At 33.1% G+C, this 27,149-nt stretch overlaps 1 protein-coding gene across 13 annotated transcripts in view; it reads right to left on the reverse strand.

The window, feature by feature from the left end:
• The window catches only part of LOC139486839 (protein furry-like), a 380,646-nt gene that overhangs the window by 314,983 nt on the left and 38,514 nt on the right, over positions 1 to 27,149 (reverse strand). For all 13 annotated transcript variants that reach the window (XR_011655645.1, XR_011655644.1, XR_011655643.1 and 10 more), the window contains exons 9-14: positions 26,506 to 26,589; positions 10,574 to 10,697; positions 9,539 to 9,676; positions 8,687 to 8,785; positions 3,560 to 3,717; positions 384 to 540 (exon numbers count right to left, since the gene is read on the reverse strand). Coding sequence is in view for 10 of the 13 variants with exons in the window: in XM_071271853.1 (XP_071127954.1) it covers positions 384 to 540; positions 3,560 to 3,717; positions 8,687 to 8,785; positions 9,539 to 9,676; positions 10,574 to 10,697; positions 26,506 to 26,589 (760 nt within the window). In the remaining 3 variants the exon portion in view is untranslated. The remainder of the gene's footprint in view (positions 1 to 383; positions 541 to 3,559; positions 3,718 to 8,686; positions 8,786 to 9,538; positions 9,677 to 10,573; positions 10,698 to 26,505; positions 26,590 to 27,149) is intronic.

Consider the following 27,149-nt stretch of genomic DNA (forward strand, 5'->3'; position numbering starts at 1 on the left):
CCATTGGGTAAGGTTAGCTGATATATTGGCCTAATTACCATAGCAGGTAATGTACACATTACAATCATTTCATTGGGTAAAGTTAGCTGATATAGTGGCCTAATTACCTTAGCAGGTAATGTACACATTACAATCATTTCATTGGGTAAGCTTAGCTGATATATTGGCCTAATTACCATAGCAGGTAGTGTACACATTACAATCATTTCATTGGGTAAGGTTAGCTGATATATTGGCCTAATTACCTTAGCAGGTAATGTACACATTACAATCATTTCATTGGGTAAGCTTAGCTGATATATTGGCCTAATTACCATAGCAGGTAGTGTACACATTACAATCATTTCATTGGGTAAGGTTAGCTGATATATTGGCCTTATTACCTTAGCAATGAACTGTATTATTTTAACAAAGAAGTTAAGAGGCACATCTCTGGGTGTGACCATTTTGGAACCTCTTGGGAACAAACTGCTAACAATACTCTGTAGTCTACTATGTGTAGCAGTGTTACTTTCACATTTTATACGGACCATGTAAATCCTACAAATATAAATACACAACATACAAATTCAAATAAAGACATTTTGATGAAATCAATATTACAATAATCTGCCTGCAAACTTTTTTTTTCTTTACATTTAAACAAGAGTGCACACACTGAAATGTTTCAACTGCTTTACTTGCGATTAAATTTATGTTGAAAGTCTGTAATATGCAAGTTTTACTACAAGTATCACATAGACTTAACATCATCAATGATCCATGAATGAGGTCACACAGTCAGATGAACAATATGAGGCATGTAAACCGAACAATATAATCATTACATACCAAATATAGTTGACTTTTAACTGAAAAAGATCAAACCATAAATGTGAACATTCTCCAATGAACCATGAAGTTCAGATAAAACCTGCCAGTTGGACATTTACACCTTATTTCATTCCAATTACCAAATATGGTTTGACATATTGCTTTTATTACTAGTATCTGAGATACAAATTTGACCACAAATACTAAGTCTTGCTCACTGATCCATGAAATGAGGTTGAGGTCAGGTTCACCCTGTCTAACCGAGACATTGCATGGAACCTATATTCAGTACTAAAATAGCACTACCTCCTGCACATCAGATGAGAACATTACCACAAGTAGGCCATTTATCCTCCAACCAAAGCATATACATGTATCCTTAATTGTACATCATATGAGAACATTACCACAAGTAGGCCATTTACCCTCCAACCAAAGCATATATCCTTAATTGTACATCAGGTGAGAACATTACCACAAGTAGGACATTTACTCTGAAACCAAAGCATATATCCTTAATTGTAGGTTTACTGAGGAATTGAAAGCATGCTGAAAATTTAAAAGCAACTGAGGTTAAAGTAAATATGTCATATGTCAGAAAAACATGTACTCCTAACAACCTAATATTGTTTTCAATGGAGCTTCAATCTTTAGTACTAGTGCTTGAATATCTAGATTTTCTCCATAAAGTACTTCAACATTGACATCACTTGTAAATACTTTCAAGTTGATGTGTTTTAGGATAATTCTTTATGATTGTCCTATAAGATAGTGCTTTAGGATTATGCTTTAGGATTATTCTATAGGATTGTGCTTTATGTTTATCCTTTAGGATTATGCTTTAGGAGTGTGCTTAAGGATTATGCTTTAGAATTATGCTTCAGAATTATGCTTTATGATACTGAAACTAATGTGAATTTGATACAACCAGTTTGTATATACAGCAAAACTTTGCAGGTTAAAACCATATTTAACCCGTCACATTCATTTAAAGGTGCTTAATGTACAAATTCAAAAAATTAACATTGGATGAAAAGACTTCAGTTTTGACTATAGTAAAGTCATTTACAGCAGCCGTGTGTATTCCATTCATATAAATCTAGACATCAACAAATGTTATTCAAATATGATCAAATATTTATGACTAAGCAGGGGAAAGCCTTGCAGGAGAAAGATAAATTACTGGTATGATTTGTCCAATTGTTACACATGATGTTCAGATTTGGGGTCTTTGACCAAACAAACAGACTACATGCTCCTATACATGATGAAAGACGAAACAGACGATGGCCTTGGAATACAAATAACCAGCCGTAAATGTATTGTTGATATTTAAAATAAGAAATGCAGTTATGTAAACCTGCAATATGAAAATCTTCCACATTTCAATTAATTAAAATCAGTTCAATGAAGTAACAGCACTGTAGTTGAGAAATCCCCATCGTCAATTGGCGATTTGATGTTCGCAAATGCAGTTTTACTGTCCACGTGAAGGGGAGACAGTAAAACAGAAATTTGCGACCGTCAAATCAAAATTGATTGTGGCTACTCTTCAACCATATATATCCATCCTCTATAAGTAAAACACATGGCCCATTATGTAAATTTTAAAACTAAATTGACTAAAAGTGTCACAAAAATGTGCTGTTTTTCATTCAATCCTGCGTTTCTATAATTTGTATTTATACTGTATAAAAAATCAGAAACGGCGTGCATCAGACTTACAAATTCAATAAAAGAGACAGCTTTACAGTCAGTGAAAAACTTACCGGGGTTCTTGAAGCAGAATAAACAACACTTCTATCTTGTGAAAGGACGAGACAAGGACAAGCCATAAAAACACAAGATATTAGACCGATTTCTTTTGAAATGAGCTTCCCATACATTAGTTTTTTTTAGAATTTATGGCGGGAGACAAGAGAAAGGGGACGGGAGAATGGAGAAAGGTATCCCCTGTCCGACCCCTCATAAATCTAGAACTGTAAAAGTGAAGACATCAAAACTCAAATCTATTCTGTGTTTTTGTGGCAAAAAGCATTGTGCATAAGTTTTATATCAGTTGGTTGAGGAAAACTAAATTTAGAGAATGGAAACCAATTTTGTAAAAACGGACGTACATTATGATACGTACATTCGGATCGATGTACAAACAGACAAGGATATAACTAAATGCCCCCTTTGCTACGGCGTGGGCATAAAAATGTACATTTATGAAATAAAATAAAACTCCGGGAAACTTTATGCATGGTTTTTGCACAAAGACGTTATGGCTAAACGTGACATCATATAAATGAAAACTAACAAACTGAAGGTCATAACCTTATTTGTAAACGGCTATTTTGAGGTTGGTGTTGTTTTTTTTTTCGATACTATTGTAGTTATCGAACATTGGTTAATCAAAGCAATTCAAAATGGCAGGTCCCTCCTTTTTTCAATTATTTGAATTCGAGTTATCTCCCTGTGTACGCAAACCTTACCTTAAAACATATTTAAAATAATCAGCAGTAATTGATAATTGTGACATAAATATCAGTGTATTTTCAGCAGTTTGCTTAAATTAAATTCCTATCTTAACTTTTTCTGATTTTCTTCTTTTCAGAATCATTACAATTCAGCAGGATAATTTTAAATTCTAATTCGGTTTACATTATCCGGTAGAGTTTAGTAAAAATTGATAAAGACAGAACAGAGTCATCTACATTGAAAAAACAAAATACTTTCAATTTAACCAGATTGAATCACTTACCACAAAAGTCGATGTAAAGAATCAAGAGCTATCCTTGACATCTTGGTATCTTTAGATCTGAGTTGTGACAAACACATCGTAAGAAAGTATGGCCAATTTTGTAAGAAAAATTGTTTTTGGCTGACACACAAGAGACAAGTCACTAATGGAAACATGTGCTGTAAAAAAGAAATACAGGAAATAGTTAATATACTTTTTTTCACTTTTTATGTCATACCGAACAACAGTCTATTGCTTTTCCTCCATTACTTTTTTTCTATTAATATTCTTCCACCTATTTTTGGCCCCTAATACCTAAACTTGGTACCATAACCCTTCAAAGATATCTCAACCTTCCTTTTGAGATATTTCGCCTTCTGAACAAATTTCATGGACATCCATTCACCTTAACTAAAGTTATTGTCCTAAAACAAAATGTGTCTTTGGACGTGTGTGACGACGAAGACAAAGACAAAGATGACAACAATGACAACAAAGAAGACGCCAAACAATAATATAATGGAATAATACAAACGCAAATTTTTTTGCAGTCGCATATAAAAGGTGGAAGAATCAGGAAAAAGAAATGGAGGAAAATCAACCTAGTCGATCTGGTAACAAAAAATGGTGTAAATTTTTATGATCTATAAATAGAGAAAATTTTAAAGGTTACTTTGATATCTGTTTATATATACTTAAAATTGAAAAAATGAATAAAAAAAAATTGTAAGAAATTTGTAAAAAAGTTATTAAAATTTTAAAAACATTAACCATAGAGTAAATGTGTTGTTTCCCAGCAGAAAATCTAAGTCCATTCAAAAGTAAAATACAAAACAATGGAATTTTATTTTTACAAAATTTACTTCTGGATACTATTTTATGATCATAAACAAGCTTCTGTACAAGTTTGGTAGAAATCCAGTATAGTTTAAGAAAGTTATTACAATTTCAAAAACTTTAACTACAGAGGGAATGTAATGTTTCCTAGCAGCAAAACTAAGTCCATTTATAAGTGAAAAACGGAAAAAATGGAATTTTATTTTTACAAAATTTACTTCTGAATACTATCTTATAATCATAAACAAGCTTCTGTCCAGTTTGGTACAAATCTGGGATGGTTTAAAAAAGTTATTATTGCGAAGCCTATCAAAGTTTTCCACAGATTCACCTGCAAGTTACCTGTCCATTTAAACTTTTGGCAATTCTATTGTCCCATCTAACAAATACAACAGCTATTGTTCTCTGTTTAGTTTATTCAATGGGACCTTTAAACTTCTTGCAAGAGAAATCTATCACTCATTGATTAATTTACCTGAACAAAAAATTGAACTGTCAATGATGGAAATACATGTACAAATAAGTAATTATGAAACTGCATGTGATGTTGTATTTATTCAATCAAAAACACATTTTCAATTTGTTTGATATAAACACTGATTTAAAAATTAAAAGTTGATTTCTGATCAAATTTCAACATTTAACCTATTAAAATTTGTTTTTTTAGTCTGTTCATAATTTAAAACTTGAAATGATAATGTTTAAATAAAAGTCCTCATAAATGTATTCTTTATAACTGAACAACCACAAAAAACATGAAAATTCTTGAAAACATAAATGCATACAGTAGTTAAAAAAAATCAGAAATAAACTTTTTATAATTAAATCAGTGCTTATATTGAACAGATTGAAAATATATTATTGATATTGAATAAATAAAGTATCACATGCAGTTTATGTGAGTTTATACATGTATTTCAGTGAACAAAGAAGATATTTTTTTGGTCAGGCAAATTAATCAATGAGTGATAGATTTCTCTTGCAAGAAATTTAAAGGTCCCATCAAATAAACTATACAGAGAACAATAGCTGTTGTATTTGTTCAATGGGACAATAGAACTTACAAAAGTTTAAATGGACAGGTAACTTGCAGGTGAATCTATGGAAAACTATAATAGGGTTCCCAATAAAATTTTAAAAACTTTAACCACAGAGTAAATGTAATGTTTCCCGGCAGAAAAACTAAGTCCATTTATGAGTAAAATACGAAAAAAAATGGAATTTTATTTTTACAAAATTTACTTCTGGATACTATCTTATGATCATAAACAAGCTTCTGTACAAGTTTTGTAGAAATCTAGTATAGTTTAAGAAAGTTATAAAAATTTCAAAAACTATAACCACAGAGTGAATATTTGTGGACGACGACGACGACGGAAGTAGGATCACTATGTCTCGCTTTTTCGACTAAAGTCGAGGCTCGACAATAACAACGACACCGACGATGACAGTATGATGGTTCGCTAATGTCTTGCTTTTTCGACTAAAGTCGAAGGCTCAACAATAAAAAAATCATTCACTCCTTTTCTGCTGTGTCCAAAAAGTAACTGAAATTTATCATATCCAAGATATAATGGACTTCAGGTTTAAAAAAAAACAAGAATGTGTCCAAAGTACACGGATGCCCCACTCGCACTATCATTTTCCATGTTCAATTGACCGTGAAATTGGATGAACAAATTTAATTAGGCATTAAAATTAGAAAGATAATATCATAGGGAACATGTGTACTAAGTTTCAAGTTGATTGGACTTCAACTTCATCAAAAACTACCTTGACCAAAAACTTTAACCTGAAACATGCACTTTCATTTTCTATGTTCAGTGGACTGTGAAATTGGGGTCAAAAGTTTAATTTGGCTTTAAAATTAGAAAGATCATATCATAAGGAACATGTGTACTAAGTTTCAAGTTGATTGGACTTCAACTTCATCAAAAACTATCTTGACCAAAAACTTTAACCTGAAGCGGGACAGACGGACGAACAAACAGACGGACGGATGGAAAGACGGACGAACGGACGAACGGACGCACAGACCAGAAAACATAATGCCCCTCTACTATCGTAGGTGGGGCACAAAAATACTATATGGTTATAAGGTAGTATTTTACATTCAATTTTGGTTAACAATTTTTTATTTGGTTCTATTTTTCAAGAACTTAGATTAAGATAAAGGACTACAATTCTTTATCTTAATATTTAAGCTGATAAAGTATCAATCAAGTTAATGAGAAGCTTTGCACAACTGAGTTTTTTTTTTATTCTGTCAGGTTATGGTAAGTTTGTATTTTTAACAGTCCCTGATATGAGGAACAGAATGGGGTGTTTGAGAAGTGTGTTCAACTGTCCCTGATAGGAGGAACAGAATGAGGTGTTTGAGAAGTGTGTTCAACTGTCCCTGATAGGAGGAACAAAATGAGGTGTTTGAGAAGTGTGTTCAACTGTCCCTGATAGGTGGAACAGAATGAGGTGTTTGAGAAGTGTGTTCAACTGTCCCTAATATGAAGAACAGAATGGGGTGTTTGAGAAGTGTGTTCAACTGTCCCTGATAGGAGGAACAGAATGAGGTGTTTGAGAAGTGTGTTCAACTGTCCCTGATAGGAGGAACAGAATGAGGTGTTTGAGAAGTGTGTTTAACTGTCCCTGATAGGAGGAACAGAATGAGGTGTTTGAGAAGTGTGTTAAACTGTCCCTGATAGGAGGAACAGAATGAGGTGTTTGAGAAGTGTGTTTAACTGTCCCTGATAGGAGGAACAGAATGAGGTGTTTGAGAAGTGTGTTAAACTGTCCCTGATAGGAGGAACAGAATGAGGTGTTTGAGAAGTGTGTTCAACTGTCCCTAATATGAGGAACAGAATGAGGTGTTTGAGAAGTGTGTTAAACTGACCCTGATAGGTGGAACAGAATGAGGTGTTTGAGAAGTGTGTTCAACTGTCCCTAATATGAGGAACAGAATGAGGTGTTTGAGAAGTGTGTTAAACTGTCCCTGATAGGAGGAACAAAACGAGGTGTTTGAGAAGTGTGTTAAAGTGTCCCTGATAGGAGGAACAGAACGAGGTGTTTGAGAAGTGTGTTAAACTGTCCCTGATAGGTGGAACAGAATGAGGTGTTTGAGAAGTGTGTTCAACTGTCCCTGATAGGAGGAACATAATGGGGTGTTTGAGAAGTGTGTTAAACTGTCCCTGATAGGAGGAACAGATTGAGGTGTTTGAGAAGTGTGTTAAACTGTCCCTGATAGGAGGAACAGAATGAGGTGTTTGAGAAGTGTGTTAAACTGTCCCTGATAGGTGGAACAGAATGAGGTGTTTGAGAAGTGTGTTAAACTGTCCCTGATGGGAGGAACAAAACGAGGTGTTTGAGAAGTGTGATAAAGTGTCCCTGATAGGAGGAACAGATTGAGGTGTTTGAGAAGTGTGTTAAACTGTCCCTGATAGGAGGAACAGAATGAGGTGTTTGAGAAGTGTGTTAAACTGTCCCTGATAGGAGGAACAAAACGAGGTGTTTGAGAAGTGTGTTAAAGTGTCCCTGATAGGAGGAACAAAACGAGGTGTTTGAGAAGTGTGTTAAACTGTCCCTGATAGGAGGAACAGAATGAGGTGTTTGAGAAGTGTGTTAAAGTGTCCCTGATAGGAGGAACAGATTGAGGTGTTTGAGAAGTGTGTTAAACTGTTCCTGATAGGAGGAACAGAATGAGGTGTTTGAGAAGTGTGTTAAACTGTCCCTGATAGGAGGAACAAAACGAGGTGTTTGAGAAGTGTGTTAAACTGTCCCTGATAGGAGGAACATAATGAGGTGTTTGAGAAGTGTGTTAAACTGTCCCTGATAGGAGGAACAAAACGAGGTGTTTGAGAAGTGTGTTAAAGTGTCCCTGATAGGAGGAACAGAATGAGGTGTTTGAGAAGTGTGTTAAACTGTCCCTGATAGGAGGAACAAAACGAGGTGTTTGAGAAGTGTGTTAAAGTGTCCCTGATAGGAGGAACAAAACGAGGTGTTTGAGAAGTGTGTTAAAGTGTACCTGATAGGAGGAACAGAATGAGGTGTTTGAGAAATGTGTTAAAGTGTCCCTGATAGGTGGAACAGAATGAGGTGTTTGAGAAGTGTGTTTAACTGTCCCTGATAAGAGGAACAAAACGAGGTGTTTGAGAAGTGTGTTAAAGTGTCCCTGATAGGAGGAACAGATTGAGGTGTTTGAGAAGTGTGATTTCAAAGATTCTAGATTCATATTCTGACATGTTAACTCTGAATCTTCTACAAATTTCAATGAGCTTCCGTTTTGATTATGGTTTATAAATGCTATTGCACGTTACTTACAAAATTATGTTTTTTCTTTGTGGTCATATCTACAGCTGATGAATACAGGGAATCAACGAGATTTTTCAGAACTGGAACATTTACTTCATTCTTAGCAGTCTACAAAGAAAAATGAATATGACAGGAGAAGAGACACTGAGATGCCATCACTTTAGAATATTTTCATAATCTCAGTCCAATAGTAGAGAGTATACTTGTTTACCTTTGTCTCTCATCTTACATTCCACCTGATACTGTCAAACTATGTTTATTTTCATGATTTTTATGGATGGCTGCATTCACTAATTTAAGTATCAAATAATTTTTTTAAAAAGGTAACCAAATTGATGTCTTCAAAAAACCTTACCACAGGTAGACTGGAATTAAATGTTGATGCGGCCAACAAACAAACGGCAAAGGAATCTAAAGTTTCACTACATGTTGCAAGCTAGACAATAAATGTTAAGAGTAAGTCCTGTAAGAGGAGCAAATATGCATAGATAACAAATAGTTGGTTTTTTTTTTTTTTTTTTTTTTTTTCTATGGTCGGGTTGTTGTCTCTTTGGCACATTCCCCATTTCCATTCTCAATTTTACATCATTTGGTGTTTGGTAGATAGTTATCTCATTGGCAATCAAACCACATCTTCTTATTTTATTTTCATATTTTCAGTCTAGATAAAAAAAATTGCGCATAATGCAACACAAGTTATTCGAATAACTGCTTACAACTAAGCTTGATGTGACATTGTCTTTTGACCTACACCCCTCCCCTCTCATCCATCTATTTATACTAACATAACTATTGTACATTCAACATTATAAAAAACAGAGTATGATGTCAGAACACACTGCAAACTAACAGCATACATACTGCTGCCACTGGAAGTAATATATCCACAAACAACTGGGCCAGGGCATGCTTGATGTCACGATCTTTCACATCCAGGAAATACTGAGCCAGCTCATGTAAAAATGACACACTTGCTTCAAACTCCTCTATTGGATGCATCTAGAGAAAGAATAATGTTATTAACAATTCATAACTTCTGTAAAACCACCTGCTTTAGAGACTGAAACAAGTTGAACTGTGAACTACTAAATTCTCACTCATGATACCCATGGTATTCAGTAAACACAAAGTTTAAAGCCAATGAATTCTACAATCTATCACATGGTATATACCATGACATTTTTTTCATTGAATTTATTTGTTATTTTTTTAAACAAATAATCAAAGTTATAAGGAACTTTTTACCAGACCACAACATTGTTAGGAAGTCAAATATATCACAAACAGGAGACAGGATATAATGGAAGTCATAAATATTGGTATGGACAGCCTTCATGCTTAACTTTTCAGTCCACAAGCCAGAAGCTTATTTTTTTGAATATTTTAGTTGAATGATGTAGGCTTGTAGAGAAGAATTTTACAAGCCTGAAAGCAATTTTACAAGCCAATGCTGTATGAAATGTGGTTAAGCATGACGATTGTATGGCTGTCAATTTTATTCATCATACTATATTTAATGCCAGATTTGACTTGTTAAACTCAGTTGACAATATTTTCTCCAGGTAACATTCTGCTCTATCACCATCCTGTTAGCTAGAATTTTTCAAAATCTTTGTACATTTGACTATGTTTTACTTTAAATTTTGTACATTTGTAAAAACAATTTTGAGTTTTATATGATTCAAGTGTCTGTTCAGCTAAAATCTTATATCTTGAGATGGTGAAGGGACAACTGCTGACCACTACATGTCCTGAGTGAACTCAATACTTACTCCCTCCTGTTATCCACAATTCTTCTAATATACTGAACAATATATAACTTGCCAACATAACTGCATCCTAAAAATGTGATAAAATTTACTGAGTTCAGCAGATTTTAACAGTATTATTTCTCACCTTTACTTTGAAATACTTGAGTCCTGTGAGCAAGCTTATTATACTCTGAGCTGTATATGGTGTTTGATCACGAATCTTTAGTTCACGTAGTTCAAGGTTAAAGTGTTTCTTAACAGCATGAAATCTGCAATCAATCAAATATAATATACAATAAGATTGTTCACTATAACATGTGACGCAAGACAGTTTTACCATCTTACAATTTACCAAATAACTCATTGATAGTACTTAAAAGATTTGTATTTGAGCGGGATTGGTCTGTTTGAATTTGTTTCCTTGTCTTATATTTCAATAGACTATATAATAGAAAGATAAATTCATGCATGATACACATACAAGTATTGTAAAAAGAAAAACCTACAGAACTGTTATTCATATTCTTTATATACATTGCAAAAAAGAAATAATACATTAGTTCTTCTGACTTTTATCTTGTTTGTGAGTTAAACAGCTTAGTTTACACTCAATAACACTTAGAACAAGAGTCTCTAAAAAGTCTGTGTTGCTAACTAGCACCTTCAACAATTTCCACTTTTTAGTAAAATTCATCATTAAACGGGAAAACTGTATAAAGAGTCTGATGATAATTTCAGTCATATTTGACATATTTGTAGATCTTTTTCTACTGATCATTTTTCCTTTTTAAAGTTTAAAATTGAGAAAGGAAATGGTGAATATGTCAAAGCGACAACCACCCGACCATAGAGCAAACAACAGCCGAAGGCAACCAATGGGTCTTCAATGTAGCGAGAATTCCCGCACCCGTAGGTGTCCTTTTTTTAGTTTTCAAGACAAAAGACATATAAAATGCTCTGCAGGGAGCAGCTTGATACACTATTAGATTCAGCATATAAAAATAAATTGGGAACATGTCCACGAGTCACAGATGATCCCCCTGCTTGCATATCATATAAAGTTATAAAGGGACATAACTGGTGAAGGGTACAGGTGAAGCTACCAAAATTTGAACTTGATCTGTATTTTGTATTTTGTGGTAATAAGTACTGTGTATAAGATTTTGATAACATTTGGTGTAAGCAAACTTAAAAAAGAGAACAGAAACAAACAAGAATGAATGCATAGGACACTGATGTTACACTTGCATTAGTATTTTCTATGTTCAGTGGACTATGAAATTAGGGTCAAAAATGTAATTTGGCATTTAAATTAGAAAGATCATATCATAGGGATGATTTGTACTAAGTTTCAAGTTGATTGGACTTGAACCTCATCAATCAGGGTGCTGGATAGCACCACTGGGAAGTTTGCAACTGTAGATGTGTATTATTTCAAATATGTATTTAATCATAGCTCTAATGTTTTTAACTATACCATTTTCTTTTCAGCAATTACCAAAAATTACTTTTTTTCATATGTTCGTCATATAAAATTTGATATTTTCTGTTGCAACCTTATATAGAAGTTTATTCTCTTGAAAACCATCTAATTGGCTACGTAAAACAAGCTTAACATTTTATCTAAACCTTTCCTTAATAACCCAAAACAAGTGGCTCTCAAGAGCCCGAATCGCTCACCTGGTAAACAATGCCTTCGGCCATGTTTTTTGACGAAATAGAAAATAAAACACAAACTTTATTTTATACACCCTACTGATCATTCAAATGAAGTTTGGTTGAATTTGGTTGAGTAGTTTTAGAGGAGAAGATTTTTTAAAGTTAGCAAATATGATGAACAAATTGTGAAAAATTGTCATTAAAGGACAATAACCCCTTAAGGGGTCAATTGATAATTTTGGTCATTTTAACTTATTTGTAGATCTTCCTTTGCTGATCATTTTTGCTGTTTACAGTTTATCTTTATCTATAATAATATTCAAGATAATGACCAAAAACTGCAAAATTTCCTTAAAATTACCAATTAAGTGGCAGCAACCCAACAATGGTTTGTTTGATTCATCTGAAAATTTCTGGGCTGATAGATCTTGACCTAATGAACTTTTTACCCCATGTCAGATTTGCTCTAAATGCTTCCGTTTTTGAGATATAAGCCAAAAACTGCATTTGACCCCTATGTCCTATTTTAAGTAATGGCGGCCATGTTTTTTGACGGATCAAAAATTGAAGCACACACTTTGTGCAGGATAATCTAAGGAACAATCATTTTAAGTTTCATTCAAATCCATTCAGTAGTTTCAGAGGAGAAGATGTTTGAAAAATTGTTAACGACGACAGACGACGACGACAACGGACGCCAACTGATGAGAAAAGCTCACATGGCCTTTTAGGCCAGGTGAGCTAAACAAATTTGAAAATGGTAACAGGAGAGACAAAATATTGTACCAACGATCAAAAAATGTTTCAAGATATTCTTGTATGAAATCATTTAGATTGCATCTTTTAATATGTTGTTCTTAAAGTACTGTTTGTTTTGATTTGCTTATGCAGAGGGTTGTTTGAATAAGTAACTTTTAATAAATTTTTCAATTTCAAAATTCAACATTTTTGAAAATGACCCATATATTGTATTTTAATGCATGAATGCATGAATGTTAACTGTATGCATGTATTTTGTTTGAGGGCCTCAATGAAAATTAGACTAGTTCTAATTGAGTTACCCTCTTTAAATAAAGAATTTATTATTTTATTATTATTAGGTCTTTCAACCTTTTCGGTTGAAAGACCTATTGGTTTTGTTCTGATTATTAGGTCTTTCCACTTTTCCGTGGAAAGACCTATTGGTTTTCTTCTAATTATTATTAAGGTCTTTCCTTTTACAAAAGGGAAAGACCTTACTGTATTTCTTCTGTTTATTATTATTCTTTTTCCGCCAAACTTTGACGAAGTTAGCAGCCTTAACCGTAAGACGTGTCGCTTTCATGTTCACACTTTGTATCGGTGTCATATATACCTATCTAGAACTCACCCTGTTAGTCGAAATATTTTGTCGGTTCGGAGAAATTCCTCCGAAACCAAAAAACCTTGTTATCGTTCCAACACCGTAACCGTAATAGGTAGAAAATAAACGAAGGGTGAAATTTGTTCAGGACCAGACCCCGGTTCTTCGTTACATTTGGATCGAAAAGATTCAACGACTCATTGGTAGGGTTATGCCCCTATGAAAATTAACCGGTGTCGGTGGACAACCAAAACTCAAAAACCGTAAGTCGTAGAGACCTAGGATCTTCACCATTCATCATCAATTCATGTGACTTTGAAAAATACCTCAAGGTCAAATGTGTATGTTGACCTTGACCTTTGATCTAACACCTTGTTATCAGAACAACTCAGAAACCATTATACTTACAGAAGTTTTAAATAGTGGAAAATGTTTGGGTCATTACGGGGCAACTTTGTTACATTTTGACCGAAGAGATTTGACCTTTTTGTAAGGGCATAACCCCTGTTTTAGGTTTCTGAAAAGACAAAATCAGCATTTACTATATAACCAAAGGTCCTAGACCCATGGGGTCTTCAGCAATGACATTGGGGACCAATGACCTTGACAAAGGTCAAAAGGCCAAAGGTCAAGGTCATGTACCAGATAGCGAATTTAGTGATTTTAACCTTATTTAAGGGATTTTCAATGTGTTTTAAAGATTTTCAGTGTGTTTTAAAGCTGTTTAAGGTTGACCTTGACCTTTGACCTTAAAACTTTTAAGTCGATATCTCAAAAACGATTGTACTTACAGAAATAGTAAATAGTGAAAAACGCGTTGAGGTGGATGAGGCGCAACTTTTTGACATTTGACCGAAGAGATTTGACCTTTCTATAAGGGGCATAACCCTTGTTTTAGATTTCTGAAAAGGCAAAATCAGCTTTTACTGTATAACCAAAGGTCCTAGACCCATGGGGTCTTCAGTAATGGCATTGGGGACCAATGACCTTGACAAAGGTCAAAAGGTCAAAAGTCAAGGTCATGTCCCAGATAGCGAATTTAGTGTTTTTAACCTTATTTAAAGGATTTTTAGTGTGTTTTCGAGCTTTTTAAGGTTGACCTTGACCTTTTCAATACATTCTACGTCTGTTGGAACATGTATTTTACATTAAAAAAGGAAAGACCTCTCAATTGTTCAAGAACAATTGACAGTTTAATTATTATTTTTTTTCTTCCGCCAACTTTTTGTTCCTCCGCAATTTTTTTGTTTCGCAAGATGTCGCTTAGACATATGGTATATGATATCGAACAGTTATTACGCTTTTGTAACTGACACCGTGTAACCAAAATCTTTCCCATATAAGAGTTATCTCCCCGAACACTGTTTTTCTTGTTATCGCGTAATCTTCACAACCGTATAAAAAACGGACAAATTTATTTTTGCAAATTGCTCATTACATCTTCAGGATGTGCTGTTTTATTTTGACCGAAGCCGTATAGAGATTCCATATGAGAGTTATTATCCCTTTTGTATTTGAAATTTTGAAATGTATTTTAAACTGGAAAACCATAAGTGATAGAGACCTAGGGTCTTTTGATTTGAGATCCTTGGTCCAAAAAAATGAAAATTAGGTCAAGGTCATATTCTAAATTTTGATTTTGGCTTATTTTCACTCATTTTCATTAACCTTATCAGATATCGACAAATTATTTTTACTAAATTGTTAGTTGCGACATGTCGTAACATAATAATTTTGGTTGAAAGGGTGCGTAGACAATAAATTGGAGTTTTAGCCCCTACCACATCTAAAATTATGCGTAAAGTGATATTACTTATTAACCATACATATTAGAGACCTAGGGTCTTTTGATTTGAGATCCTCAGTTTGTGACCTTGAAATTGAGGTCAAGGTCATAGGTAAATTTGGCGTTTTAGATTATGACTTTTGGTTAAAATTCATATCTATACATCATAAAGCCATAGGAACTGACATTTTAGACTGATTTTTAATATTTTAATATCAAAATAGATATTTACTGGTGGAAAGACCTTCAATTGTTCTCTGAACAATTGGTTTTTAATTATTATTATTATTTTTTTTCTTCCGCCAACTTTTTTTTCCTTCGCTGTATTTTTGTTTCGCAAGATGTCGCTAAGACATATGGTATATGATATCGAACAGTTATTACGCTTTTGTAACTGACTCCGCGTAACCAAAATCTTTCCCATATAAGAGTTATCTCCCCACTGTTTTTCTTGTTATTGCGTAATCTTCACAACCGTATAAGAAACCGACAAATTTATTTTTGCAACTTGCTCATTATATCCTCAGGATGTGCTGTTTTATTTTGACCGAAGCCGTATAGAGATTCCATATGAGAGTTATTTCCCCTTTTGTATTTGAAATTTTGAAATGTATTTTAAACTGGAAAACCATAAGTGATAGAGACCTAGGGTACTTTGATTTAAGATCCTTGGTCCAAAAAAATGAAAAATAGGTCAAGGTCAAAGGTCAAGGTCAAATTGTAAATTTTGATTTTGGCTTATTTTCACTTATTTTCATTAACCTTATAAGATATCAACAAATTATCTTTACTAAATTGTTAGTTGCGACATGTCGTAACTTATAAATTTTGGTTGCAAGGGTGCGTAGACAATAAATGGGAGTTTTCGCCCCTCTTATATTTAGAATTATGAGTAAAGTGATATTACTCATGAACCATACATATTAAGGAACTAGTGTCTTTTGATTCGAGATGTTTAGTCTATGACCTTGAAATTGAGGTCAAGGTCAAAGGTTAATTGAACGTTCTAGATTTTGACCTTTGCTTTAAATTCATCTTTATTCATCATAAAGCCATAGGAACTGACATTTTCAACTGAATTTTAATATTTTCATATCAAAATAGATCTTTATTAGTTGAAAGACCTTCAATTGTTCTCTGAACAATTGGTTTTTAATTATTATTATTATTATTATGCCATATCTAGGGCCTGTGATTTTATAGTATTTTTTTCCATTTGTAACTGGGCATAACCATAACCTTAACAGTAAAATGACGGCACCAAAATTCAAACTTGATCTTTGTTTTGTGGTTAAAGTATCTATAATACTAAAATTACGAGGTCCAATTTGTCAGCCGTCATCGGGTAAAAACGACAAATCAAAGAATTCAACTCTATATAGAACTAATATAGGACAATGGTGTAGATTAAAAATTACACCACTCCAGACCCTTTTGTTTTCCACATAATTAATATTGCCAATAATTAACAAGTTCCAGGTCGAATCCAATACCGATACCTATAGTATATTCACCTGTGAGCGATTACCTTATCTGTACGTTCCGCATTTGACAGGCGCACCACCAAACAGTGTATTTAGGATTTTGCTATATACACGGGTCATAATCAAAGGGCTGACACTACTAAATTCTATCATTGTCAAATTGTTCCCTATTGTAGTTTTATTCAGCAATCAGCAAGACTTTCTAAGATAACTAATATAGGACAATGCTGTTGATTAAAGAATACTCCATTCCTGGATAGCCAGGACCTTTTGTTTTCCAAATAATTAATATTACCAATAATTGATAAGTTCCAGGTCGACGGATTCAGAAAGATTTGAAAGCAAAAAAAACTGTGTATCTTATAATCGACATGACTTTATCAGATGACAATACCAATTACTAAAATAAGGCTTAGGCATAGTTATATACTTTAAGTCAGTCACGGACCCGCGATATCACGGGTGTGTACTTGTTGTGTATAAGTTTCGTAACATTTGGTTGAGGCACACTAAAGTTAGAGCACAGAATTGAAAAAAAATCGTAAATGTTCCGCGGAGCCCAGTGTCTCGCCTACTTTTGCTGTTAATTGATAGAAACAAAAATGAGGAAGAAAACTTTTTTTTTTTTTTTTTTTTTTTTTTCAACTTCAGATACTTTATTTCACTATCCCCTTAATGTTACAACAATGGCACTAAGGTTCTGCCCTGTATGGTTAATTACCAATAAAACCAGGGGATTTCATTGGCAAACTTTTATAATTCTACATAGTATTGCGTGTTAGTTACAATTTACAGAGTAATAGCTGTCTACATCATGTGTGCATTACTTTACTTAAAACAATGAAAAGAAAACGGAATTTTGACCGTTTTTTGTTTAGCTTTTAGTTTCTGATTAATCGACAGTGAGAGAGCATGGTTTCGATCAGATCGATCAAGAGGTCAGTATAATCGAATTATGATTGTTTTTTTAGATAGTATCTTAGCATTCAAATACACTTAACATTGAATAATATAATATATCTGATATTCAAACAAAAAATTAAAGAGCAATTTTGTTTAGAAATTTTCCTTCTTTTTATTTCAATGAAATTTTTGTGATTCTCAAAAATCTAGGTCAATCAAATGTAAACAAGACAGACAGAGAATCAAATTTCTAAAATTTTTCTTTGAAGTTTTCTCAAAAAGGAATTTTTCGGATGATATAAAATTTGTGTATCAATTTCGTTTTTTAGGACTGACATCATATTCACATATTTGGTTCTCTTTTCTGATAAATAAAAGCATTTATAAATCACAAAGCAAACAATTGTTATAATATGATTAAGTACATAATATTCCACATCTTCAATTTTGTACCCTGTTACAAGATTTTTCAGACAAAAAACATGTTGACCAATATTAAGATCCATAAATATTTGGTGTAATAATTTCCAATAATTTTTTACCCATGTGCATTCAAAGAAAAAATGATTATAGCTATCAGATTTGAAACAAAGCTCACAGTTTTCACTATTAATTACCTTCCAGCGATACAGATTATGGTTAATAGCTAAAATATTATGCAGTAGTTTCCATCTAAACATTTTTAATCTATTATCTTTTAAAAAAAGAAAGGTAAAAGATAGATTTTTCTTAATGAAATATATGACATTTTCGCCTGAAAGTTGTTTTTTCCATGAGCAAAAACCAACTGGGAGCTCTTTATTTGACCTGATTATAATATTATAAATTTCTTTAAACTTAATTTTGTCTAGATTGTAATACAATCCATTACAAAACATTTTAATGTCTTGTGTTATGTTGATTTTAGTATGTTTTGATATATTGCTCTTTAATTTTTGGATCCAAATTTTGGGTAAAGCTTTTCGAAGAGAAATTAATTCAGCGATTCAATTTTGTTTCTTTTTAAGTTTATCTAATATTTTATGAGAAATTTCTCCTTTATCATCAATTACATCATTAACAAAAATTATGTTTTCCTTTACCCAATGACTATAATATAAACTTTTGCCACATGTTTTTATATATTGGTTTCCCCAAATAACTTGCTTTCTTATTTCCCTATAATTATCAGGTACTTTTGTCTTCCCTCCTCCATTTTTAATCCAACATTTCAAAATTTCAAAGTAAAATGTAGGTAAGTTTTTAAGGTTTTCTAGTGACTTATGAGAATTAAGATTCATTTTAAATATTAAATTATTTTCCCCAAACTTTCTAAGATAAAAAGTAGGTATGATTTTCCAGTTAGCGCAAGTTTCATCAGTTAATCTTTTAACCCAATTTATTTCAATAGCTTCAATGTATGCATCAATATCTGTCATTTTTAATCCCCCTTCAATATAATCTTTTCTTAACACTGAGCGTTTAACTTTCTCGCTACCACCCTCCCATAAAAAATTAAATAAGATTTTTTTAAATTGACTTATAATTTCACTGCTTAGATTTATCAATGAAGCAACATATGTTATATTGGGAATAACTAGTGTTTTAATTATAGTTATTTTTCCTATCATACTCAGTTTTCTTTTCTTCCAATCATTTAGTATCTTTTCTGATTTTTCAAACTGTCTATCTATATTAAGTGTTTCACATTCTTTTTTGTTAAGGCCAAAATAAATGCCAAGACTTTTCACCTTATCTTTCCAATTTATACTTTCAAATTTGTCTTTGCAGTGTTTTAGTTTGCCTAACCATATACCTTCTGTTTTGTTTCTATTGAGTTTAAGTCCTGAAAAAGATCCAAAAGTTTCTATTAAATTAAGTGCATGTTTTATTTCATTTTTAGATCTTAAAAAGAGAGTTGTATCATCTGCTAGCTGTGAGATTTTTAGGCTATGAGTTTTTTTATCAATTTTTATTTGTATCCCTTTCAGATCATTATTATCTCTTATTCTACAAGCCAGTATTTCAACAGATAAAACAAACAGTAACGCGCTTAAAGGGCATCCTTCTCGAATTCCCCGTTGAATCCCGAAGGTTTCAGAAATCCACCCGTTATTTAAAATACATCCTTTTATATCACAATAAAGTGTTTTGACCCACTTTTGAAAAGACTTGTTAAATCCAAATTTTTTTAATGTTTCCAGCATGAAGTCCCATTCGAGTGAATCGAATGCTTTAGAAAAATCGATAAATAGTATAGCTCCATCTATATCAAAGTTTTCAGCATAATCTATAATATCTTGAATTTGGCGTACGTTGAATCCTATATATCGATTTTTAACGTAACCATTTTGATCCCTATGTATAATTAGGGGTAAAATTTTTTTTAGTCTTTGTGCTAAGGTATATGTAATAAGTTTTACATCAGTATTCAACAAAGTAATTGGACGGTAATTATCTAAGGACAAAGGGTCATTTTTTTTTAAAATCAATGATATTATCCCAATCTTTTGGGTCTCAGATAAAGTTTCATTATCATAACATGTGTTAGAAACATTCAATACAATATGCTTTAAATTTGGCCAAAATTGTCGATAAAACTCAACAGTTAAGCCATCTTTGCCTGGAGTCTTATTTAGTTTCATATTATAAATTAAATAGAAGATGTTAGCTCTTCTAAGGTTAATTTACCATCCACTTGTTTGCTTTCACAAGGATTTAAAGAATGATCAATAGGGTATTTTCTATGTATGTCTTTAGAATTTCAGTTTCGGGACATGTACTTTTGTACAGAGATTTATAATACTCTTTACTTACATCTAATATTTTACTTTGATCAACAGTAACCTCACCGGTTTTGGTCATTAATTTATTAATAGATTTTTTAGCCTGTCTATTCTTTTCTAGGGATAAAAAGTACTTAGTATTTTTTTCCCCTTCCTCTACCCATTTTATTCTTGATCTAACTTGGGCTCCTTTGGCTTTAAAAGAGTAAATCTCTTCTAAATCTTTTTCTAAATTTTTTATTTGATTAAAAAGTTCATTATTTGCTATTGCACAATACTTGATATGGAATCCTGATTTGGACCAACTTGAAAACTGGGCCCATAATCAAAAATCAAAGTACATATTTAGATAAAGCATATCAAATAAGCCCAAGAATTTAATTTTTGTTAAAATCAAACTTAGTTTAATTTTGGACCCTTTGGACCTTAATGTAGACCATTTGAAAACTGGACCAAAAATTAAGAATCTACATACACAGTTAGATTTGGCATATCAAAGAACCCATTTATTCAATTTTTGATGAACAAAGTTTAATTTTGGACCCCCATTTGGACCAACTTGAAAACTAGGCCAATAATTAAAAATCTAAGTACATTTCTAAATTCAGCATATCAAACAACCCCCAGGATTCAATTTTTGTTAAAATCAAACTAAGTTTAATTTTGGACCCTTTGGACCTTAATGTAGACCAATTTGAAAACGGGACCAAAAATTAAGAATCTGCATACACAGTTAGATTCGGCATACCAAAGAACCCCAATTATTCAATTTTTGATGAAATCAAACAAAGTTTAATTTGGACCCTTTGGGCCCTTTATTCCTAAACTGTTGGGACCAAAACTCCCAAAATCAATACCAACCTTCCTTTTATGGTCATAAACCTTGTGTTTAAATTTCATAGATTTCTATTTACTTAAACTAAAGTTATTGTGCGAAAACCAAGAATAATGCTTATTTGGGCCCTTTGTTTGCCCCTAATTCCTAAACTGTTGGAACCAAAACTCCCAAAATCAATCCCAACCTTTCTTTTGTGGTCATAAACCTTGTGTCAAAATTTCATAGATTTCTATTAACTTAAACTAAAGTTATAGTGCGAAAACCAAGAAAATGCTTATTTGGGCCCTTTTTGGCCCCTAATTCCTAAAATGTTGGGACCAAAACTCCCAAAATCAATACCAACCTTCCTTTTGTGGTCATAAACCTTGTGTTAAAATTTCATAGATTTCCATTCACTTTTACTAAAGTTAGAGTGCGAAAACTAAAAGTATTCGGACGCCGGACGACGACGACGACGACGACGACGACGCCAACGTGATAGCAATATACGACGAAAAATTTTTCAAATTTTGCGGTCGTATAAAAATCTAAGTTCATTTTTAGATTCAGCATATCAAAGAACCCCAAGGATTCAATTTTTGTTAAAATCAAACTAAGTTTAATTTTGGACCCTTTGGACCTTAATGTAGACCAATTTGAAAACGGGACCAAAAATTAAGAATCTACATACACAGTTAGATTCGGCATACCAAAGAACCCCAATTATTCAATTTTTGATGAAATCAAACAAAGTTTAATTTGGACCCTTTGGGCCCTTTATTCCTAAACTGTTGGGACCAAAACTCCCAAAATCAATACCAACCTTCCTTTTATGGTCATAAACCTTGTGTTTAAATTTCATAGATTTCTATTTACTTAAACTAAAGTTATTGTGCGAAAACCAAGAATAATGCTTATTTGGGCCCTTTTTTTGCCCCTAATTCCTAAACTGTTGGAACCAAAACTCCCAAAATCAATCCCAACCTTTCTTTTGTGGTCATAAACCTTGTGTCAAAATTTCATAGATTTCTATTAACTTAAACTAAAGTTATAGTGCGAAAACCAAGAAAATGCTTATTTGGGCCCTTTTTGGCCCCTAATTCCTAAAATGTTGGGACCAAAACTCCCAAAATCAATACCAACCTTCCTTTTGTGGTCATAAACCTTGTGTTAAAATTTCATAGATTTCCATTCACTTTTACTAAAGTTAGAGTGCGAAAACTAAAAGTATTCGGACGCCGGACGACGACGACGACGACGACGACGAAGACGACGCCGACGCCAACGTGATAGCAATATACGACGAAAAATTTTTCAAATTTTGCGGTCGTATAAAAATCTAAGTTCATTTTTAGATTCAGCATATCAAAGAACCCCAAGGATTCAATTTTTGTTAAAATCAAACTAAGTTTAATTTTGGACCCTTTGGACCTTGATGTAGACCAATTGGAAAACGGGACCAAAAATTAAGAATCTACATACACAGTTAGATCCGGCATATCAAAGAACCCCAATTATTCAATTTTAGATGAAATCAAACAAAGTTCAATTTTGGACCCTTTGGGCCCCTTATTCCTAAACTGTTGGGACCAAAACTCCCAAAATCAAACCCAACCTTCCTTTTATGGTCATAAACCTTGTGTTTAAATTTCAAAGATTTCTATTTACTTATACTAAAGTTATGGTGCGAAAACCAAGAATAATGCTTACTTGGGCCCCTTTTTGGCCCCTAATTCCTAAACTGTTCAGACCTCAACTCCCAAAATTAATCCCAACCTTCCTTTTGTGGTCATGAACCTTGTGTTTAAATTTCAAAGATTTCTATTTACTTATACTAAAGTTATGGTGCGAAAACCAAGAATAATGCTTACTTGGGCCCCTTTTTGGCCCCTTATTCCTAAACTGTTTGAACTAAAACTCCCAAAATCAATCCCAACCTTTCTTTTGTGGTCATAAACCTTGTGTTTAAATTTCAAAGATTTCTATTTACTTATACTAAAGTTATGGTGCGATAACCAAGAATAATGCTTACTTGGGCCCCTTTTTGGCCCCTAATTCCTAAACTGTTTAGACCTCAACTCCCAAAATTAATCCCAACCTTCCTTTTGTGGTCATGAACCCTGTGTTTAAATTTCATTGATTTCTATTTACTTATACTAAAGTTATTATGCGAAAACCAAGAATAATGCTTATTTGGGCCCTTTCTTGGCCCCTAATTCCTAAACTGTTTGAACTAAAACTCCCAAAATCAATCCCAACCTTTCTTTTGTGGTCATAAACCTTGTGTCAAAATTTCATAGATTTCTATTTACTTAAACTAAAGTTATAGTGCGAAAACCAAGAAAATGCTTATTTGGGCCCTTTTTGGCCCCTAATTCCTAAAATGTTGGGACCAAAACTCCCAAAATCAATCCCAACCTTCCTTTTGTGGTTATAAACCTTGTGTTAAAATTTCATAGATTTCTATTCACTTTTACTAAAGTTAGAGTGCGAAAACTAAAAGTATTTGGACGACGACGACGCCGCCAACGTGATAGCAATATACGAGGAAAAATTAAAATTTTTGCGGTCGTATAAAAACCAGTTGTTGCATGACATTGGTTATGTTTTTCTCATATATGATATGATGGTATGATACTAAACCCCTAACGGGAAGGATTGTGCCTGATATTCATATGATGAAGACATAATCTTTCAATCAGTTTAATTGAAGTCTGGAGCTGGCATGTCAGTTAACTGCTAGTAGTCTGTTGTTATTTAGTATTATTGTCATTTTGTTTATTTTCTTTGGTTACATCTTCTGACATCAGACGCGGACTTCTCTTGAACTGAATTTTAATGTGCGTATTGTTATGCGTAACTTTTCTACATTGGCTAGAGGTATAGGGGGAGGGTTGAGATCTCATAAACATGTTTAACCCGCCGCATTTTAGCGCCTGTCCCAAGTCAGAAGCCTCTGGCCTTTGTTAGTCTTGTATTATTTTTAATTTTAGTTTCTTGTGTACAATTTGGAGTTCAGTATGGCGTTCATTATCACTGAACTAGTATATATATTTGCTTAGGGGCCAGCTGAAGGACATCTCCGGGTGGAGGAATTTTTCACTGCATTGAAGACCTGTTGGTGACCTTCTGCTGTTGTCTGTTCTTCTATGGTTGGGTTGTTGTCTCTTTGACACATTCCCCATTTCCATTCTCAATTTTAATATTATTAAAAGTAAACAATAGGATACTATCAAAAGTAAACACGGCTGGTAATCTACACACGCAGAACATTTGGTTCTGCAATGAAAACCGTGAGAGGATTTTCAGGTTGTGCTTGAGTGGAGTAATTTTCACCGCTTCAAAAGGTATGTACATTTCTAAATCTCAATTTTCTTATTCAACTGATCAAAATATTGAAAATCAGAGAATGCTATGCTGTAGTGAATACTTTAACGAAGAGATACATGTATCATTTACCGTTGTACGTAGAGTTGAACTCCTACAAAATCAGTTGCCCCACGAGAAATTGCCTTTAAAAGTGACATTTCAATTTTGAAATGGTTTTATTTACAGACAAACAAGTTCAAATTTAGGTTTTTTTAGGGCAAAGGGTATGAATGTTGTTTTTGGCGGCGTGTACGCTGTCCGGTGTTGATAGACGTCTGAATAATTCTAAAAACTACATTTTTTTCATTAAGTCATGCGTGAGGGGATGGGTTCTGATTGAGGACATCGTGAATGCGTGAGGGGAAGTACAAATCATATTTTTATATTCAAGCTATGAGTCGTTGAAACTTACCTAAATAAGGCAACATTGTTCATGAAAAAACAGTGCTTAGAGAAAAATTTATGAGATTGAATTATGAAATAAATTGTGGGAACCTAGGTTTAATAATATGTTTCACGAAGAATAAAAAGAAAAAGTGTTGTCAATGATAACCAAAAATACTAGAGAGATGTTGGTGAGTATCTCATTCGTCTGGATTCGTCCTTTTCAAACTACTCAACAATGTCCAAAAACAGGTCGAATGCAATGTTGTTTAAAAGGAAAACGTCCACTCTGTACTAATGAAAAAAAAATCAAAAATCTTTCCCTTTTCCCTACGTCTGAGAGTTTATCTAAAGCACTTTGAAAAACTTTATATTCTTCCTCAAGGTCTTCCATGTGGTCTTTATCGTGGTCTACTACGTGGTATTCTTCTATGTCTTCTTCTATATCTTCTTCGTTGTCTAATACATGCTCTTCCTTATGGTCTTCCTCGAGATTATCTTGGCTTTCATCGATGTTCGTGAATAATAAATTCTGTTGATCTGCCATTTTTGTTTCGAAAATTTCGTGATTTTGGGTGAACAGATTACGTCTAATATATATAGGTGTTGAAGTTTTGATCGGCGATATACTTTTCTTAAATATATGTGGTGATCTCTGTGACGTATATTTGACGACAGGACTACTCCAAGAGGGTTAAGTTCGCTTTGAGGGCGGGGATAACTTGTATCTCCATGGCTTTTTGTAGAGATTCAATTTCAGTCCTCTTTTCCTTTTTCCTTTGAACAATGGCATTTTTTGAAATTGAACAAACAATTAATAGTTTGATTTCATTGAATCAGTGATCAGTTTTTATCTATTAAAGTATTAGGATAAATCTGTGCTTTTAATCAGCATTGATCACATTTATTGAGTCAACAAAAGTCACAAAGCCAATGATTAAAAAAAAAATGTTTGTTCTTCCCCTCACGCATTCATGATGTCCTCAATCAGAACCGATCCCCTCACGCATGACTTAATGAAATAATGTATATTTTGGAATTATTAAGACGTCTATCAACACCGGACAGTGTACACGCAGCCAAAAACAACATTCATACCCATTGCCCGAAAAAAAACCTTAATTTGAACTTGTAGGTCTGTAAATAGAACCATTTCAAAATTGAAATTTCACTTTTTAAGGCAATTTCTCGTGGGGCAACTGATTTTGTAGGAGTTCAACTCTACGTACAACAGTAAATGATACATGTATCTCTTCGTTAAAGTATTCACCACAGCATAGCATTCTCTGATTTTCAATATTTTGATCAGTTGAATAAGAAAATTGAGATTTAGAAATGTACATACCTTTTGAAGCGGTGAAAATTACTCCACTCAAGCACAACCGGAAAGTCCTCTCACGGTTTTCATTGCAGAACCAAATGTTCTGCGTGTGTAGATTACCAGCCGTGGTAAAGGATATTGTTTTTTAACGTAAATGATACAGTTAAAAGTGAATGTCAATGTAAACTGTTAATCCACAAATATGCTTACAAGGACTTTGAAAATTTAAAAGCTTCAAATTTCTTACCTAGAGAGCGTAAGAACGCCAATCACTTCAGCATAAAGATCACTTATAATACTGATGTTACCAGAGTTAGGGTTAGTCTGAATACTGAAAAATAACAATTAAATGCATTAATCATAACGAGTGTGATGATATGCTGGTCATGTTTAAATTTTTCAAAAAACAGGATCTGATATTCATAAACGTATTTTCTAATAACAACTTCCATGTTAGACATATTTTGTGAGAAACAGCAATGTCTTATTACAGCTACTGATTTGTCATGTTTGTAGATCTTATTCAAGAGAACACTTTGGCATTTTATATTTCTATATGTATTATAAAACTGCAAATATGGAGAAAAAGAAATCCTCTTTCAAGAACTACTCTCATGGAACAATGACTATTTTGACCATATTAACTTCAGACCTAATTTTGTGTAATATTTTGAATATATATTGTTGCTCTTTATCTCTCTTTGTTTCTGAAAAAAAAATATAAAATGGGTAAAAATGGTCATTTAGGACCTAGTTACTAATTTCTGCATCAATTGGTCTCTTGTGAAGAGTTGTCTTATTGGCAATCATATCACATCTTCTTTTTAATATCATTTGACTATTACAACAATGTTGATTTATTTGCAGATCTTCTTATGCTTAGCATCTTTG

The sequence above is a fragment of the Mytilus edulis genome, chromosome 8 (assembly GCF_963676685.1).
Source record: "Mytilus edulis chromosome 8, xbMytEdul2.2, whole genome shotgun sequence".
Classification (NCBI taxonomy): domain Eukaryota; kingdom Metazoa; phylum Mollusca; class Bivalvia; order Mytilida; family Mytilidae; genus Mytilus; species Mytilus edulis.